This window comes from Nomascus leucogenys, chromosome 10, assembly GCF_006542625.1.
Source record: "Nomascus leucogenys isolate Asia chromosome 10, Asia_NLE_v1, whole genome shotgun sequence".
In the NCBI taxonomy this organism is placed as follows: Eukaryota; Metazoa; Chordata; class Mammalia; order Primates; family Hylobatidae; genus Nomascus; species Nomascus leucogenys.
In genome coordinates, this window is record NC_044390.1 from 14,475,878 (window position 1) to 14,495,190 (window position 19,313).

Here is a 19,313-nt window from a genome sequence, read left to right on the forward strand (position 1 = left end):
TCATAGGAATACATTCTTAATGTACTCTAATTTCATATCTACTTATTTATTCTAGTCATTACAGAAAATAATTGAGGAGGATATATCATGAGAATAGGCACTACTTAGTAAAGTATAAATATAAATCATCTGATATACATTAGAATAAAAAATACAGATACAAGGGAAATAATATAATATAAAATAGAATCAACTGGTCATAATTATTACAGAGTTACTATAATGAAGGTACCATTTAGTTATAAACTTTACAATAGCCAAGATGGGAAAAGCAGTAAACATTTAGCCATTAGAAGAAAATATACCAGATTTTTTTAAAGGAAGAAATTTTTTTTTCTAAAGTTTTAAGACTCTACAAGGAACCATTTTAAAAAATGCAGTGGCTCACGCCTGTAATCCCAGCACTTTGGGAGGTCAAGGCGGGTGGATCACAAGGTTAAGAGGTCAAGACTATCCTGGCCAACATGGTGAAACCCTGTCTCTACTGAAAATAAAAAATTAGCTGGGCATGGTGGCGCGCTCCTGTAGTCCCAGCTACTCGGAAGTCTGAGGCAGGAGAATCCCTTGAACCTGGGAGGGGGAGGTTGCAGTGAGTCGAGATCGTGCCACTGCACTGCAGCCCCGGCGACAGAGTGAGAATCCATCTCAAAAAAAAAAAAAAAATTGGTAGGTAAAACAGTGCCATGATCAATTTATTGACGTGTCCAACAATATAAGCACAATATGATATGAGTAGTGAGTGTTAGGGACTTCAAGTATAAGAAAAAATTAGGCATCATTATTTATCCAATTACCAGATACAGTTTTGAGAGAATATGCGAGGAAGGAGTTTTAGACGATCAGCAGAAGTTTGAAGGACTTTCTGTACAAGAAGAAAGCAAAGGCAGAAGAAAATAAGAGACAAATAAAAATACGAGTTGGCTAGAGTGAAAGAAACAGCTGAAACAATGGAGGATAAGGACATACTGGAGGTACCGACCTTTGGGTCTCTTTCCGCTGATTAGAACCTTATTCACCAACTCCCTGACTTCACCTTAAGGTTTCACTGGGAATGAGCTGATGGTGAAACCAGCAAGGTTTTCAATGACTATTTAAGCAACTGCTGGCGGGAGACCATAAAAAATGAATATTATTAAATTTAGATTACTAAAATATTTTTAAAACTTTTATTTGCATAAGTTTGCCTTATAGCTACTTTTTTAAAGGATGAAACTTTCTTCCTGTCATCTCAACTTCCTGTACATTTAAGTATAATTGGAATATTTTTTAAAAAAACCCTTTATATCCTTAAGTAAGTGACATCTAGTGTCCACGACATTCTCATTAAATCTGGCATTTGTAATAATGTGTTGTTTCTTTTCCCAAGACTCCTTCTAAGTATGTTTTTAGGCAGTCATCATCTTGACAATCTCTTTCTTTCTACTTCAAAGTATACATCAGATGAATAAAGAGAGTTCATTAGAGCCTTCAACCATTCAGAGGATGTTAAACAGCTATTTTTCTCTTACTCTTTCATTCATGATCCTTTCTATCCTTGTTATTTTGCAAATAAACATCATAATTTCACCTAGCAAAGCCACACCTAAGGAAGGAGAGAAATGAAAATTTAGCAAGGATTAAAATAAAAGAATTTAACAGAATCATGTTCCCTGTATGTGCTTCATTATGAGTGGTACGTGTTGCATAAGAGTAATTTTATACCTATATATAGTGGGAAAAACTACATAATTTTTCTATAAAATAATGGAAAATTAAGTGTGGTAATGCCAACATTTAATATATTTTCTTTGAATTGAAGCTTAATAAGTTGAGTAAGGAAAATTTTTTTAATTAAAAATCAGCAAAAATTGTCAAAGACTGAACAAAAGCAAACACTTGTTTAGCAATTACTATATATACTAGGCACTATTCTTAGTACCTTATATACATTAACTTATTTAATTCTTATAACTATTCTATGAGGTAGTCACACTTGATACCTCCTTTAAATGGGCACAGAAAGGTTAAGTTACATGCTCATAGTCACAGGCCAAGTAGGACCCGGAGCTTGAGGTTCTAAACTCAGAATTCTGGCTTGAGTATGTGCACTAATAATTGCCTATAAATATAACAGTCACCAAAAAAGTCTTTAGAACAATATTTGGTACAGTGTAAGACCTACATAAATGGCTTTGGAGAAAAAAATCATATTAAAAGTCAGGTTTTAAAAACATTTAACATAATACAGACTTTTCAGATCATGTTTAATACATTTAATTGTATCACACTTCCAAATGTTCCTCCATGGATAGGAATTGAATATCTCCTTTGCGATTTTCATTAGGCATCCACAATTTTGGATGTCTTGTAATGATATATGTCACCTCACTCCACTCAGCTGGCTCTGGCTTTTCCCTGATTTTTTGTTTGTTAATGTCAATTTTTTTATGACCTTAACTCCCACAAGTTTTTGAACTTTTGATTATTAATCGCAATGTGTTAGGATTGTGTATCAATCAACCGATGCATCTTTCAGGATTAAACGATTATGTTACTTAATAAGAAGTTTTAATTCATCGAGTAATGTGAACTATATGAGGATATACATATATTAATTAATCAGCTATTACCTTTAGAAAACACTCTTGCATTTCTGAGACTAAAAATACTCGCTTTCCTATTATAGGTCCCCTTTTGCCCCTCCACATTCTCATATATGCAAAACATATACTACAATTGAAAATGCAAAATTAGACCTTAATAAGTTATTTTAAGTTCCTTATAATTAGTTAATAAAGTGGCTTGAAATAATAAAACCATGTGGTTTTGTTAGACATACAGATAATTGAAAAAGAATAAAATAGTCCAAAAATAGGCCTAGCAATTGTTATAAGCATAATAATAATGAATTAGAGGTAATTTCTTATATAACGAGAACTCAGAAATAAAAATCAAATAATTACCCAAAATATTAACATATTTGTCATATAAAACCTTTACACATAAAAAAAGGCAAAAAAATCAGGAGAAAAATATGTTAAGGCTCTCTGTGTCATATTGACCATATCTTTATTTTCTACATCAATTATTAAACTATATTAAAATTTAACAAACATGAGAAGTATTTGTGATCAAGCAATCTCCTCTCTCCAAAAAATACAATAAATGGTAGGAAAATAAAAAATACTTTAACCTTTTTAAATGACAAGGAAATACAAAGAAAAGCAATGAGCTACAACATGATATTATTTTGGCCATACTCTTAAGAAACATAATGTCAAATATTGCAAGACTATGGGAAAATTTTAGTTCCTTGCATTGCTGGTGATAGCATAAATTGGTATCATCCTTTTATAGCGGAATCCATATTCATGATCAATGAAGATGGACTTTTTAGGTTAAAAAGCTGACTGCGGGATGGATGTCTGTGGCATTGATTATTTTCAGGTATCTTGGGTCATTTCAATTGTTAGGAGTATTTATTATTTAAAAATTACATATATATACATGTACATATACATACATACAAGTCTGTGTGAGTAGAGTGCATGTATGTTTATGTATATATTATATATCTTATTACACTTCCCTTCTCTTCATTCCTGATTTTCAGGTCCTCATATTATAACTTTTTTTTTTTTTTTTTTTTGAGACAGTCTTTCCCTGTCACCAAGGCTGGAGTGCAGTTGTGTGATCTCGGCTCACTGCAGCCTGTGCCTCCCAAGTTCAAGTGATCCTCCTGTCTCAGCCTCCCAAGTAGCCAGGACTACAGGCACCCACCACCACGCCCAGCTAATTTTTGTATTTTTGATACAGACACAGTTTCGCCATGCTGACCAGGCTTGTCTCGAACTCCTGGCCTCAAGTGATCCTCCCACCTCAGCCTCCCAAAGTGCTGGGATTACAGGCATGAGCCACCACACCTGGCCTATACACTTCTTAAGTAAAGAAACAATATTTACTTAATTATTTCTCTGATTTCTTGCAATTTTTTAGATTTCTCTGCTATCCCTATGAATGGAATGAACAAACATGCCCTTGTTTTACATGTATGTGGAAGGTTTTGGATTTAAGGAGTTGTTTTTCTTCACTATCTACAGGCATTGATTCTTGTCAACAATAAAATTAGCAAAGTTAGCCCTGGAGCATTTACACCTTTGGTGAAGTTGGAACGACTTTATCTGTCCAAGAATCAGCTGAAGGAATTGCCAGAAAAAATGCCTAAAACTCTTCAGGAGCTGCGTGCCCATGAGAATGAGATCACCAAAGTGCGAAAAGTTACTTTCAATGGACTGAACCAGATGATTGTCATAGGTACAGACATTTTTATAACTTTAAGACCAAAACTCAAGTTTTTACCTTAAGAGATTTCAACTGGGTTTTAAGTGCAGGAAGGTAAATTAGCTACAAGCTACATGCCTGGAGCCTATGTGATTTATAAGAACAGGGCAAGAGAAATTGGGATTTTGAATCTGGACCTTACAGTGATGTTTTTATGTATGTCCTTGAGTATCTGAGAATATGGAGAAAAGCCTAGGGCTGAAGTTATCCTACCACATGCACAATATGCAAAGATGAGTTTAAATAGTACTTAACTACAGATATTTTGAGATACCTTTCCGTTTTGGGGACCTGTTGTATTCTAAACACTCATAAATCATTTGCTTTAAAAATATGTTATGGCTGGGCATGGTGGCTCACGCCTATAATCCCAGCACTTTGGGAGGCGGAAGCAGGCGGATCACGAGGTCAGGAGATCGAGACCATCCTGGCTAACATGGTGAAACCCCGTTTCTACTAAAAATACAAAAAGTTAACCGGGTGTGGTGGCGGGGGCCTGTAGTCCCAGCTACTAGGGAGGCTGAGGCAGGAGAATGGCGTGAACCTGGGAGGCGGAGCTTGCGGTGAGCCGAGATCGCCCCACTGCACTCCAGCCTGGGCGACAGCAAAACTCCGTCTCAAAAAAAAAAAAAAAATAGTTATAATGTTTCTCTAAACATATAGTAAAAATTGTAATTTTATTATTGGCTTATAAAATGCTAGATTGAAATTCTTTAACAAAATTTTAAAATACCTTAGGAAAATAATAAATAACGTAAGATGGGAATTGTAAACTTGCTTTAGTTGATTTCTGGACAAACCTGTGTATGCATTTTAAATAATTTTATTGGTATTGCTTTCACTAATAGTCTTTTTCATAAGTCATTATTATTCATAAGTCATTGTTTGTTTGGCTTTTGTTTGTTTTAATAAGGGAAATTTTTATCCCATTTTGCTATTCTCCTGAGAAGCATGCTCTTTAATCTCACTTTTGTTTTTTTAGTCAAGTTGATATTAATCCCTATTTCTTTATAGATTGCTTGCTGAAACAGATACTACAGTGACTAGTAATATCCTAAAATTTCCTCTAAAAGCCTTGCACTTATTACATTTGTAGAACTGGGCACCAATCCGCTGAAGAGCTCAGGAATTGAAAATGGGGCTTTCCAGGGAATGAAGAAGCTCTCCTACATCCGCATTGCTGATACCAATATCACCAGCATTCCTCAAGGTGATAGAAGATTCTCCAAAACACTTTGAAAAATTTAAATTCAAAGGCTTTAATTAAAAAAAAAATTCTTGTGTTAACTGGAATTGTCACCTAAGAGGCCAACCTTATTTCCAGCAAATTCTCTATTGCTGCTAGTGTTTCATCCAATGTTTATATTTCCAGCAAATTCTCTATTATTGCTAGTGTTATATCCAGTGATTCAGTCTGGATGACCACGGGGCCAACCAGGCTCACTGTAGAGATGGTTAGACTCCGTTTAATATCTAGTCTAAGACACAACTTAATGCACGTGATTTTATAATATTGTGAAATCACAAAGCAAAAGTACACTTATTTAAAAAATAGCATGCCTTGGTGTTTGTAAAAAAAAAAAAAAAGATATATGGGAGTACCTCTGAAATTGATCCAATTTTTACCTTGAGTCTGCAATAGCTTAGAGAATTTTTTTCCCTTTTAAGACACTCCAGTTATTAATATCTGTATGATAGTGGTAGTTGTGTGTTGTGAAGAGTGTAGATTTTGGAGTCAGTTTGCTTGAGCCTAAATTACCATAAAATGGTTCAAAGACTTTGAAAAAGTTATTCATTTGTCCTCTATCTCTTTATCTGTCAAGTGGAAATAATACTGCTATCCACTTCATTGAGTTGTTTTAAAGTTAAATAAATAATTAGAGAAATATTTAGCATATAGATAAGTAGGGAATTAATATAACTCTCTACTATGCATTAAAAATGTTCTGAACAATCAGTATGTGTAGGCGATGTACCACACACTTAAGACAGGGCAGGGAATAGGATATGCTACATGCCTTTGGGAGCTTACTCTCTAAAACCAAGCCAGACAAATACACAGCAATGACCACATAGTCACAAGGGTAAGTTCATTGTTCCAAGGGATTCCCAGGAGAGGCAGAAAAGCCAGTCTTTGTGAATTAGAAAAGGCATCAAACCACCAATAATAAATTCCCCTAACTTGCACATCGTCCCTACTCTGGGTTTTTCAGTCTCACCAAAGCCCTCTATATTATCTAGTTTTCCCCTGTCTGTCCCCTTCTCAACTTACATGCCTTGTTCTTGAGCGCATGCAAAATGTAGGCATTTGGCCACAGAAAACACCAGTTGTCCTTTATTGTTCTTTTACAGAAATTTCAACTCCTGAGAGTGCATATTCCATAGGATGCTTTCTTACCACCCCTTGCCCTCTCCCTGGTCTTTTGAATACAGAGCATGATTTTGACTTCCTTAGTAGCAACTATTGGGATAGATAGATACATAGATGATAAAGACTGATTTATAATTCATAAAGCACTTTCATGTTGAGTCTCCAATTTGTTGCATGTAACAAGTAATCTTTTGCTATCCCCAGTGCAGGAATGAGATATTTATATCTCAGATAGATATAAATTGGAGATTGATATAGATAGATAGATCTTATTAAAATTCTTGCTGAAATTTATTTCATGCAGCCAGATGACTTACATTTAGCACAATCTCAGACTTTGCTGTCCCTCTTAATCCATGCTCCAAAATATCCTTCACTGATACCTTTTATCATTTCATGATCTCTTTTCCTTTACTTTGCTATGTCTTCTATCTATCCCAGGTATCTTTTCCTCATCATTTATAGCTTGCTTTTATTTACCACCACTTAGCAGAAAAGTTAAGTAACTACAATTTATTAAGCATGTATTTAGTTCTGGGTATCCTGTCAAATGCTTATCATAGAGTCTTCTATATGATTCCTACAACATCCTTATATAGTACTGTCATCATTCCTGTTTCATAAAAGTGGAAAATGAGGCTTAAACAGGTAAAGAAAATTATAATTAAGTTCTTAGAGCTAGGAAGCAGCAGAGATGGAGTTGTGTGGTGCTGATGTCAGAACTCGTGTGTTTAACTATTTCACTGTGCTGGCATATTAAGTCCTCCTTTCTATTCATCGTTACGCTTATCTAATACATGATTCCACCTTGCTTAGGCTGGGATACCTATGCCTGAATATCAGCAACGTCCTGGTGATATTTTCTCCTATCACTCATGGAAATGGAAAGGCAGTAGAAAGTAGTGTAGAGACTATAAAAATCATACTTTTAGACCAACCTGGGTGAGAGACCTAACTCAGTCATTTAGTTGTACTGTGACTTTAGGATAATTATTCTGCATTTCTACAACCTCAGGTTTGTTAGATATTACATGGAGCTATTAATAACCCTGTCTACCAGGATTATTGTGAGGATTACTCTATAGAAGTAAGGCTTGTAATGTACACACAAGTACTTGGCCCAGTGTAAATCTCTATATATTTTATCTTAAAAAAGGAAAAGAAAAAAGAAAATTTAAAATAAATAAACAAACAAATAAATAAAAGAACTAGAGTATGGGTTCTTTCACTCAATGCCACAGTGGCAGAAGCTAATGATGCACTTTATAAATTTGTCTATCTCAAACCTATTGCAAAGTTTTCTCCCATAGTCAAACTTCTTCCTAGCTATAACTTTAAATTTGGGAAACTGACATCCCAAAAAGGGAGACACTTTGAAACTAAGTAAGGCTGATGGTTGTGATAGCAATTGGTGTACTAGAGGCACTGCATTAAAAAATATACATTTTTTGCATTACTTTGTAATTACTTTGTAACTTTGCATTACTTTGTAACTTTGAGTCTTGTTTCTTTATCTGTGAAAAGGGATTATTGACCAATAATTTATATTTTGAGAGGCTTAAAGGATTTGAAGTAGGAAAAGTGCCAAGGTCAATGTTCGGTGCGTAACAGACATACAATAAATAGATGTTCCTTTTCCTAGTAGCTCTAACACAAAATGTGCTACCATAGGAAACTAAGAATCATTTTCAAGTCAAATATGGACTAAACTATTCTATTAAATGGACAATGTTGACAGAATTCAGTGTGATGTGATACAAATTTTAGACAAAATGAAACCTATGGTTTTTCAATTCTGTGTCTTTATAGACAAATAGCCAAGTCTTTCTGCCAGTCAGATGTTCTTTCTACACATAACCAATTTGCTATTTTCTCTGTATCTATTGCTATTAAGTGGAACAATATGTTATTTTAAAAGCTGTATAAATATAATACATCCTCAGATGCTAGGAGGAAATGAAAATAAGATATTTAAAATTTTATATTTATAATACTCAATCTTTGGAAATCACAGCCGTGCAAGTACTATCTAGAGGTTTAGTGGGTACTTTGGATCTAAAATTATTACCCCAGGTGCTCCACATATGGCAGATCACTTGATTATAGACCTCTCCACTCCTCCTGCATAAACATTCTGGATTTAATAAGCATAAGTAAATGTTAGCTGTTTCTACACAGACATTTTGCAGAGGTATTTGATGTTTTTATGGAAAAGTCAATTAAGGCTAAGACCAGCACAGCATATCAGTGCTAATTTTTAATGATTCTCATTAATGAAATAGACAATTAAGTTTATACATGGGTTTAATTTATACGTAATCTCTTCATTATGGTTCGAATAGTGACCTTCCCACTTTATAGTTACTATCTTTCATCAACGTCAATTTTAGCCCATTAACAAAGGTGGAAGAGAATAATGAGACTCAGCGTTGACTTCAGTTCTTCTATTCCACGAAAAAAAATCGACTACATGATAGAAATCATCCAGGTTTTTGTTAAAGTCAACCTAAGAGAAAAATAGCAAGGGCTTCCACTACTTCCAAAAGCACACATTATTATAAAAGGGATGAAAAAAAAAAAAGATAAGCAAAGCTGATTCTTTGAAACTGTGTGTCTTTTAGAAAATTGATGGCATATGTCTTCTTTAAGTCTGCCCACATTTTGTACTTACAATATTTATCTGCTAATTTAACATCTTTAATTCCACATTCCAGGTCTTCCTCCTTCCCTTACTGAATTACATCTTGATGGCAACAAAATCAGCAGAGTTGATGCAGCTAGCCTGAAAGGACTGAATAATTTGGCTAAGTAATAACATTCTTTCATGACATTCTATCAGAACAATGGCTAGGTATATTAGTGCTTATATGATAAGAATTACAAACACGATGATTGATTTTTGACTGTACTACATTTCGCGGCTGTTGTTGTTTCTAATAATCTCAAGCTTCAGCATATCCAATTGTTTCTTGAGAAGAAGCTAATGAAATAGTACCCTTACTAAAACCACCAAGATCAGCTTCATATGTTATTAATACTATACTGTTTATAGATTAGTTATATTTTATACACAAAGTGTGTGATTAAATCAGTATGTGCATTTAATATGTTCTAACTCATTTGCATCAAACAGAAGGTTAAGTAAATTATAACACAGTTTCTAGAATTTGAAAATGCATTAAAATGAAATCTACCAAGACGGAGAAATATTGAGCATCACACAAATTACTATTTTAATAATTATGAGATTCTCTAACCCCCTCTTCTCTGAAAAGTTTAAAATAAAATATCTCTGGACATTTAATGTAGATCAACAAAAGAAAAGCCTTTGTTGTTGTTTTTGCTGGCCCTTCTTAATGATTTTTTTTTTTAATAAGTGATACTAGTACTTGCCCTGGTTTCAAACATAACTTCAATCTGGCAAACGTTTTCATTTGTCTTCAAGTAACACTATGTTCTTTTTGATCTGTACATATTGCTGACTGTCCCTACAGAGAAGCACAGTATCATGCCAGATTTACTCATTCCTGTTTTTATATATAAATTTCATGGTGGATAAATAAATATAAAATATATATTTGAATGTATATATATATATATGCGTGTGTGTGTGTATAATCAACTCCTTTACTAGGTAAAATATTCTTTGATGGGAAAAGTGGTTTTTGATCCATGAGACCTCTGTCCTTCACAATGCCCAGCATAATATCATGCACATAAGTTTTCAAGAACATTTGTTTATTAAATATACAAATAAATGTTTGAATAAGTGAACAGTTTTTAAAAATAAACTACTAGGAATATTATGTTCCAATACTACGGTAGTCCATAATTTGATGTTGGAACTTAGGATATTATAAGAAATAGGAGACTATGTCCAATCACGTTCTGTCAGATGAATCTCAAAGAGAGTAACTTTAAGCCGAGAACTTAACAATAAATGGACTTTGTCCAGGCTCAGAGAGGTTGGAGACAGCACTCCAAGAACTGGGAATAGTAAGTGCAAAAACAAAAAAATGTCCTTTCCTATAGACTTGATTAATTACACAGTGCTTGTAAGAAAGGCATCCATGTGTGGTATTTGCTTTCATTTCTGCTTTCTGTTGCAGGTTGGGATTGAGTTTCAACAGCATCTCTGCTGTTGACAATGGCTCTCTGGCCAACATGCCTCATCTGAGGGAGCTTCACTTGGACAACAACAAGCTTACCAGAGTACCTGGTGGGCTGGCAGAGCATAAGTACATTCAGGTAATGCAAAGCCACTGCTTATATGAGGAATATCCAGACAGCAAGACCCCCACCCCGCTTATGGGATGCTAGGAAACAGGAAGCACTTCTTAGAAGTTTTTTTTTTTTTTCAGTGTCTTAGTTAGAATTTCTATGACAAAATACCATAAAAAATTAAATCAAAAAGCACAATTTACATTAGCTAGATTTCTTTTTTTATTTTTTTTCTTTATTTTAATTTATTTTATTATTATTATACCTTAAGTTTTAGGGTACATGTGCACAATGTGCAGGTTTGTTACATATGTATCCATGTGCCATGTTGGTGTGCTGCACCCATTAACTCGTCATTTAGCATTAGGTGTATCTCCTAATGCTATCCCTCCCCCCTCCCCCCACCCCACTACAGTCCCCGGAGTGTGATGCTCCCCTTCCTGTGTCCATGTGTTCTCACATATGAGTGAGAACATGCGGTGTTTGGTTTTTTGTCCTTGCGACAGTTTACTGAGAATGATGATTTCCAGTTTCATCCATGTCCCTACAAATGACATGAACTCATCATTTTTTATGGCTGCATAGTATTCCATGGTGTATATGTGCCACATTTTCTGAATCCAGTCTATCATTGTTGGACATTTGGATTGGTTCCAAGTCTTTGCTATTGTGAATAGTGCCGCAATAAACATACGTGTGCATGTGTCTTTATAGCAGCATGATTTATAGTCCTTTGGGTATATACCCAGTAATGGGATGGCTGGGTCAAATGGTATTTCTAGTTCTAGATCCCTGAGGAATCGCCACACTAACTTCCACAATGGTTGAACTAGTTTACAGTCCCACCAACAGTGTAAAAGTGTTCCTATTTCTCCACATCCTCTCCAGCACCTGTTGTTTCCTGACTTTTTAATGATGGCCATTCTAACTGGTGTGAGATGGCATTTCATTGTGGTTTTGATTTGCATTTCTCTGATGGCCAGTGATGATGAGCATTTTTTCATGTGGTTTTTGGCTGCATACATTAGCTAGATTTCAATAAAGTTTTTGATTTAGAAGTATGGAGATGAAACTTTCAGTCTTTTGTAATGCTATTTTTTTCAGTAGGGGTGGTGGTTATGGTGGTGCCATAGTGAGTAGGGGGAGTTTGAAGCCACAAGTAAAATAAAAATTCTTTCTTTTTACTGTCATTATTAATTTTAATTTTCAAATTATTCAAGAATCAACTGGGAGGAGGTTCTTTGGTCTAGCTCCTGATTCTTTTTGACATGGCTTCATCATTTTTCTTTATTTCCTCTAAAAAAAAAATGAGATACGTTTGCAGAATGTGCAGGTTTGTTATACAGGTATACGTGTGCCATGGTGGTTTGCTGCCCCTATTGACCCATCCTCTAAGTTCCCCCGCTCACCCCCTACCCCCTGTTATGTGTTTTGTTACCCTCTCTGTGTCCATGTGTTCTCAGTGTTCAACTTCCACTTATGAGTGAGAACATGCAGTATTTGGTTTTCTGTTCCTGTGTTAGTTTGCTGAGGATGATGGCTTCCAGTTTCATCCATGTCCCTGCAAATGACATGATCTCATTCCTTTTTATGGCTGCATAGTATTCCACGGTGTATATGTACCACATTTCCTTTATCCAGTCTATCATTGATGGGCATTTGGATTGATTCCATGTCTTTGCTATTGTAAGTAGTGCTGCGATAAACATTATGTGTGCACGTGTCTTTATAGTAGAATGATTTATATTCCTTTGAGTATATACCCAGTAATGGGATTGCTGGGTCAAGTGGTATTTCTGGTTCTAGATCCTTGAGGAATTGCTACACTGTCTTTCACAATGGTTGAACTAATTTACACTCTCACCAACAATGTAAAAACGCTCCTATTTCTCCACAGCCTCATCAGCATCTACTGTTTGCTGACTTTTTAATAATCGCCATACTGACTGGCATGAGATAATATCTCATATCCAGCCACAGGGAATCATTAATCTATTTTATCATTTTTGTTTGTTTCATAGACCATAGTTTTGTATAGATTCTGAGAATACTTTAACATCTAGAAATTTTATAATTTTAACTCCTGTATTTGGTTTTATAATCTAATTTTGAGATAATCCTAGTATATGATATGAGTCTAATTCATTTTCTGTATGTGGATAGCAATTGTCCCAATGTCATTTGTTGGAAATAATATTCTTTCTCCAATGAATTGTCTTGTCACTGTTGAAAATCACTCGATCATAGGCACTTCTCAAAAGAAGACATTTATGCAGCCAAAAAAACACATGAAAAAATGCTCATCATCACTGGCCATCAGAGAAATGCAAATCAAAACCACAATGAGATACCATCTCACACCAGTTAGAATGGCCATCATTAAAAAGTCAGGAAACAACAGGTGCTGGAGAGGATGTGGAGAAATAGGAACACTTTTACACTGTTGGTGGGACTGTAAACTAGTTCAACCATTGTGGAAGTTAGTGTGGCGATTCCTCAGGGATCTAGAACTAGAAATACCATTTGACCCAGCCATCCCATTACTGGGTATATACCCAAAGGACTATAAATCATGCTGCTATAAAGACACATGCACACGTATGTTTATTGCGGCACTATTCACAATAGTAAAGACTTGGAACCAACCCAAATGTCCAACAATGATAGACTGGATTAAGAAAATGTGGCACATATACACCATGGAATACTATGCAGCATAAAAAATGATGAGTTCATGTCATTTGTAGGGACATGGATGAAACTGGAAAACATCATTCTCAGTAAACTATCACAAGGACAAAAAACCAAACACCACATGTTCTCACTCATAGGTGGGAATTGAACAATGAGAACTCTTGGACACAGGAAGGGGAACATCACACTCCGGGGACTGTTGTGGAGTGGGGGGAGCGGGGAGGGACAGCATTAGGAGATATACCTAATGCTAAATGATGAGTTAATGGGTGCAACAAACCAACATGGCACATGGATACATATGTAACGAACCTGCACATTGTGCACATGTACCCTGAAACCTAAAGTATAATAATAAAATAAAATAAAGAAAAAATAAAAAAAAAGAAAATCAGTCAATCATAGATGTAAGGGTTTATTTCTGGACTTTCAATTCTATTACATTAATCTATATGTCTAGTCATATGACATTATTATACCCTTCAATTACTGTAGCTTTTGATTAAGTTTTGAAATTAGAAAATGTAGGTTCTCCAACTTTGTTCTTTTTTTTCAAAGTTATTTTGGCTATTCTGGTTCTTTTGCATTCCATATCAATTTTAGGATCTACTTTTTCATTTCTGGAAAAATATTCTTGTAAGGCTTAGAAACGTATTGTTTTGAATCTACAGTTCATTGGGAAGAATTACTATCTTAATAATATTGAGCCTTCCAAGTCATAAACAAGGGTTATTTATATCTTCTTTTCTTTTTCTCAACAGTTTTTGTCATCTTTAGCATACATGCCTTGCAATTCTTTTACTACATTCATTTTTTTCATTATTTTTGATGTTGTTTTGAATTGTTAACTTTTTTATTTGTTTGCTGCTAATGTATAAAAATACAATTGATGTTTATATATTAAGCTATCCTGGTATTATGCCAAATTTGTTTTTAGTTGCAGTAATTTTTGTGAGTTCCTTTGGATATTCTATATTCAGGATATATTATTTAAAAATAGACAGCTTTAGTTATTTTATTTGGATTGTTTTAGGTCTCCCCCTCCCCCACAACCCACCCTTTGCATTGACTGGAATCTCCACTGCAATGTTGAACAAAGGTGATGAAATTAGACATCTGTGCCTTATTTGCTAGTTTCGGCGGAGGGAGCATTCATTTTACCATTAGTTAGTATGTTAGCCACCGGTCTTCTGTAGATGCTCTTTATCAAGTTGAGGGAGTTCCCTTCTATTTCTGGTTTACTGAAAACATTTATTATGAATTTTTTTCTTACACATTTTTCCTACATCTGTTGAGATAATAATGCAGGTTTTGGCCCTTATATTTTTGATATAGTGTATTACATTGATATTACTTTGATTGATTTTCATATGTTAAACCAATTTTACAACCCTGAGATAAATCATGTTTGGTCCTATAGTATAAAATCACTTTATATGTTGTGAAATGTAGCTTCCTAACATTTTGTGAAAGATTTTTTGTCCATATTCATAAGAGGTATTTGATTACACTTTTTTTTCTTATGATGAATTTTGTCTGGCTTTGGTCTTAGAAAATATTGACCCCATAGAATGAGTTTGGAATCTACTTTTATTTTGTTCTACACAGACTGATACTTACGTCTTGATATTTTCTTCTCTCACTTTCAATATTAACCATAAATCCTCACCAAACACCCCTTCCTTTACTTGCTAATCACTACTGGAATATGCAGGATGTTAAATGACAACAAAAAACTTCCAAAATATGAGAATCATAAACCATACATATAAGTGTTGCTTTCACTTTAATATTCCTTGTTTCTGTTTTTATATGACATCTACTAATTCGCTCTTAAGCCCTTACAAAAACAAAGCCGTTTTCACCAGCACATGAATGTGAATGTCCTAATGGGTAGAGCAATATTTCAAGTTTTTTTTTTTTTTTGAGACAGAGTCTCGCTTTGTCACCTAGGCTGGACTGCATACAAGGGCAGAATCTTGGCTCACTGCAACCTCCGCCTCTCGAGTTCAAGAAATTCTCTTGCCTCATCCTCCTGAGTAGCTGGGATTACATGCACGTGCCGCCATGCCTGGCTAATTTTTGTATTTTTAGTAGAAATGGGGTTTCACCATGTTGGTCAGGCTGGTCTTGAACTCCTGACCTCATGATCCATCCACCTCGGCCTCCCAAAGTGCTGAGATTACAGACATAAGCCACCACGCCCAGCCTTTCAAGTTATTTTCTAAGGGAGTACTTCATAGGTTTTATAGCTCACTTAAGACCTTGCTGGTGGCTGGGTGCGGTGGCTCACACCTGTAATCCCAGCACTTTGGGAGGCAGAGGCTGGCAGATCACGAGGTCAGGAGATTGAGACCATCCTGGCTAACACAGTGAAACCCTGTCTCTACTAAAAATACAAAAAATTAGCCAGGCGTGGTGGCGGGCACCTGTAGTCCCAGCTACTCTGGAGGCTGAGGCAGGAGAATGGCGTGAACCCAGGAGGCGGAGCTTGCAGTGAGCCGAGATTGTGCCACTGCACTCCAGCTTGGGCGACAGAGCGAGACTCCATCTCAAAAAAAAAAAAAAAAAAAAAAAAAAAGAAAAAGAAAAGACCTTGTTGTCTTAGTGTTATATTCTAACCTTGCTTGTATGATTTCAGAGAAGTTGCTTCTTGACCTACAGAACTCATATCCTCAAAGTGAAGTGTAAACTCATTTCTAACATTCTTTGTATAAGTCTGGTTTTTAGTGACCCTAAGAAAATCTATGGCCAAATTACCATTATCTTAAACATGATTGTAAAACATAATTCAGAAAAAAAACTCTGATTAATTATATTGCACTGTATTCATCAAGTAAAACATATTACATAAAATACATATTTGTTAAAACTTCCTAGGTCTATTTATTCTAAATGCTGTGATATTTAAATATTTAAGAATTTCTTGGAGTTTGTGATTCTTTATTTCAATTCCAGTACTTTATGCTCTCTTTTTCTTTTTCACTACACAGCACTTTCTCATTCTATATGATTTTGTTAAAAGGTGTATATATTTTTTGTCCTGAAAACATAATATTTCATGTAGACCCAATATAGTCATGTAGACCTGATATATGAAACAGCATTTATTCATTCAACACATACTTATTGAACACCTGGTCTGTTCTAGTACTGGAGATACAGCCATAAACAAGCAGAACCATTCCTGTCTCATGGAGCTTTTACTCTAGAGGAGAGAAACAAACAATATCAAATAAGCATAATATGCTACATATTGATAATGCTATGAAGAAAAATATGTAACGTAATTCTGCCCCAGAGAATGGCAGGATGGGGTGGTCAGGGAAGGTCTCTCTGGTAAGAAAAAACGACTTACATGAGGCAGCAAGCCTTGAAGACACCTTAGAGATTATTCCAGGTTGAGTAAACAGTGTTGATAACTTAATCACGCTTTGTGCATTAGAAGAGCAGCAAGTAGACCAGATGATTGGCTTTTACAGTAAGAGAAGAGGAGGTCAGAGTAAAAGGGTGTCAGATCATGTAGGATTTGTAGGCCCCTTTGAGAACTTTAGATTTTATTATTCTGCATGAGATTGGAAACCGCTGGAGTTCTGAGGCAAAGAACATATAATTTGGTTTACTTTCTAAAGCAATTGCTCTGAGAGCTTAAAAAAAGAATAAAATTTAGGAAGGCAAAAGGGGAAGCAGGAATAATAATCAGGGCAACTTCAATCATTTGGAAAGAAACAATGGTGACTTGGATGAGGTTGTAGGAGTAGACATGGAGAGAGGAACTTGATTAAGTACATTTTGAAGGCTGAGCTAGCAAGAATTGTTGTTGATTATGTAGAGAGCATAAGAGAATTGGAGCTCAAGGATAATGACAATGTATATAGGCTAAGCATCTGAAATGATTGGCATGCAATTTACTGAGATGGGGAAGACAAGACTAAAGAAGGGAAAAGCAAATTTTCAAAAGGAAGGGAGAAATCAAAAGTTTAATCTGAGAAGTAGTCAGTTATTCAAAGTGGGGTCTGTCGTGGTGGCTCACACCTGTAATCCAAGCACTTCAGGAGGCTGAGGTGGCCGGATCACTTGTCAGAAGTTCTAGACCAGCCTGGCCAACATGGTGAAAACCCATCTCTACTAAAAACAAAAATTAGCCAGGCATGGTACGGCTACTCAGGAGGTTGAGGCAGAATAGCTTCAACCTGTGAGGCAGAGGCTGCAATGCACTGAGGTCATGCTACTGCACTCCAGCCTGGGTGACAAAGCAAGATTCCATCAAAAAAAAAAAAAAAGTGAAGGATTAAAAAATAATAAAAAGAATAAAATGTTTACCTGAAGGGCCTCAACATATTTAGAAAATAATAATTATTTTCTATCGTTTCATGTTGTAGGTTGTCTACCTTCATAACAACAATATCTCTGTAGTTGGATCAAGTGACTTCTGCCCACCTGGACACAACACCAAAAAGGCTTCTTATTCGGGTGTGAGTCTCTTCAGCAACCCGGTCCAGTACTGGGAGATACAGCCATCCACCTTCAGATGTGTCTACGTGCGCTCTGCCATTCAGCTCGGAAACTATAAGTAATTCTCAAGAAAGCCCTCATTTTTATAACCTGGCAAAATCTTGTTAATGTCATTGCTAAAAAATAAATAAAAGCTAGATACTGGAAACCTAACTGCAATGTGGATGTTTTACCCACATGACTTACTATGCATAAAGCGAAATTTCCAGTTTAAGTAATTGCCTACAATAAAAAGAAATTTTGCCTGCCATTTTCAGAATCATCTTTTGAAGCTTTCTGTTGATGTTAACTGAGCTACTAGAGATATTCTTATTTCACTAAATGTAAAATTTGGAGTAAATATATATGTCAATATTTAGTAAAGCTTTTCTTTTTTAATTTCCAGGAAAAAATAAAAAGAGTACAAGTCTTCTGTAATTCATTAAACAGTTAGCTCCTTTGAGATAAAGTCAAATGCCAAACACTATCTCTGTATTAATCCCCATTATTACTGGTAAAGCCTCATTTGAATGTGTGAATTCAATACAGGCTATGTAAAATTTTTGCTAATGTCATTATTTTGAAAAAATAAATTTAAAAATACATTCAAAATTACTATTGTATACAAGCTTAATTGTTAATATTCCCTAAACACAATTTTATGAAGGGAGAAGACATTGGTTTGTTGACAATAACAGTACATCTTTTCAAGTTCTCAGCTATTTCTTCTACCTCTCCCTGTCTTACATTTGAGTATGGTAACATGTCATCTATGTTGAATGTAAGCTTATAAAGCACAAAGCATACATTTCCTGATTGGTCTAGAGAACTGATGTTTCAATTTACTCCTCTGCTGAATAAATATTAAAACTATCATGTGACTTCATGTAATCAGGCTGAACATTTCTACAATTACTAGATGTATTAGACATAAGTATTTTCTTCAGTTAAACCACCAATGTTAAAAATGTTTTCTGTGGAATTTAGAAACAGCTATCAATGCAGACAATTTAACAAGCCTGGGGATGATTTACTTACAGTAAACATTTATCAAATTGTACATTTGTGCTATCAACAATTAACAAGCAAATATGTGAAAATATTTTTTGTCTTCTATGAAGTTGGATAGTTGATGGTTAAAAGCCCTATAAATCATAGTTTCATATGGGAAAAAATAATTGAAATACTACAGGGTAAATTTAAATAATTTATT

General features: G+C 35.0%; 1 protein-coding gene across 3 annotated transcripts in view; it reads left to right on the forward strand.

Moving 5' to 3' along the window:
• Positions 1–18,715, forward strand: part of DCN (decorin) — a 38,545-nt gene extending 19,830 nt beyond the window's left edge. For all 3 annotated transcript variants that reach the window (XM_030819866.1, XM_030819868.1, XM_030819865.1), the window contains exons 4-8: positions 4,080–4,293; positions 5,417–5,530; positions 9,406–9,499; positions 10,801–10,939; positions 17,989–18,715. In XM_030819866.1, the coding sequence (XP_030675726.1) occupies positions 4,080–4,293; positions 5,417–5,530; positions 9,406–9,499; positions 10,801–10,939; positions 17,989–18,183 (756 nt within the window). In that variant the 3' untranslated portion in view covers positions 18,184–18,715. The remainder of the gene's footprint in view (positions 1–4,079; positions 4,294–5,416; positions 5,531–9,405; positions 9,500–10,800; positions 10,940–17,988) is intronic.
• Positions 18,716–19,313: the final 598 nt, after the last annotated feature.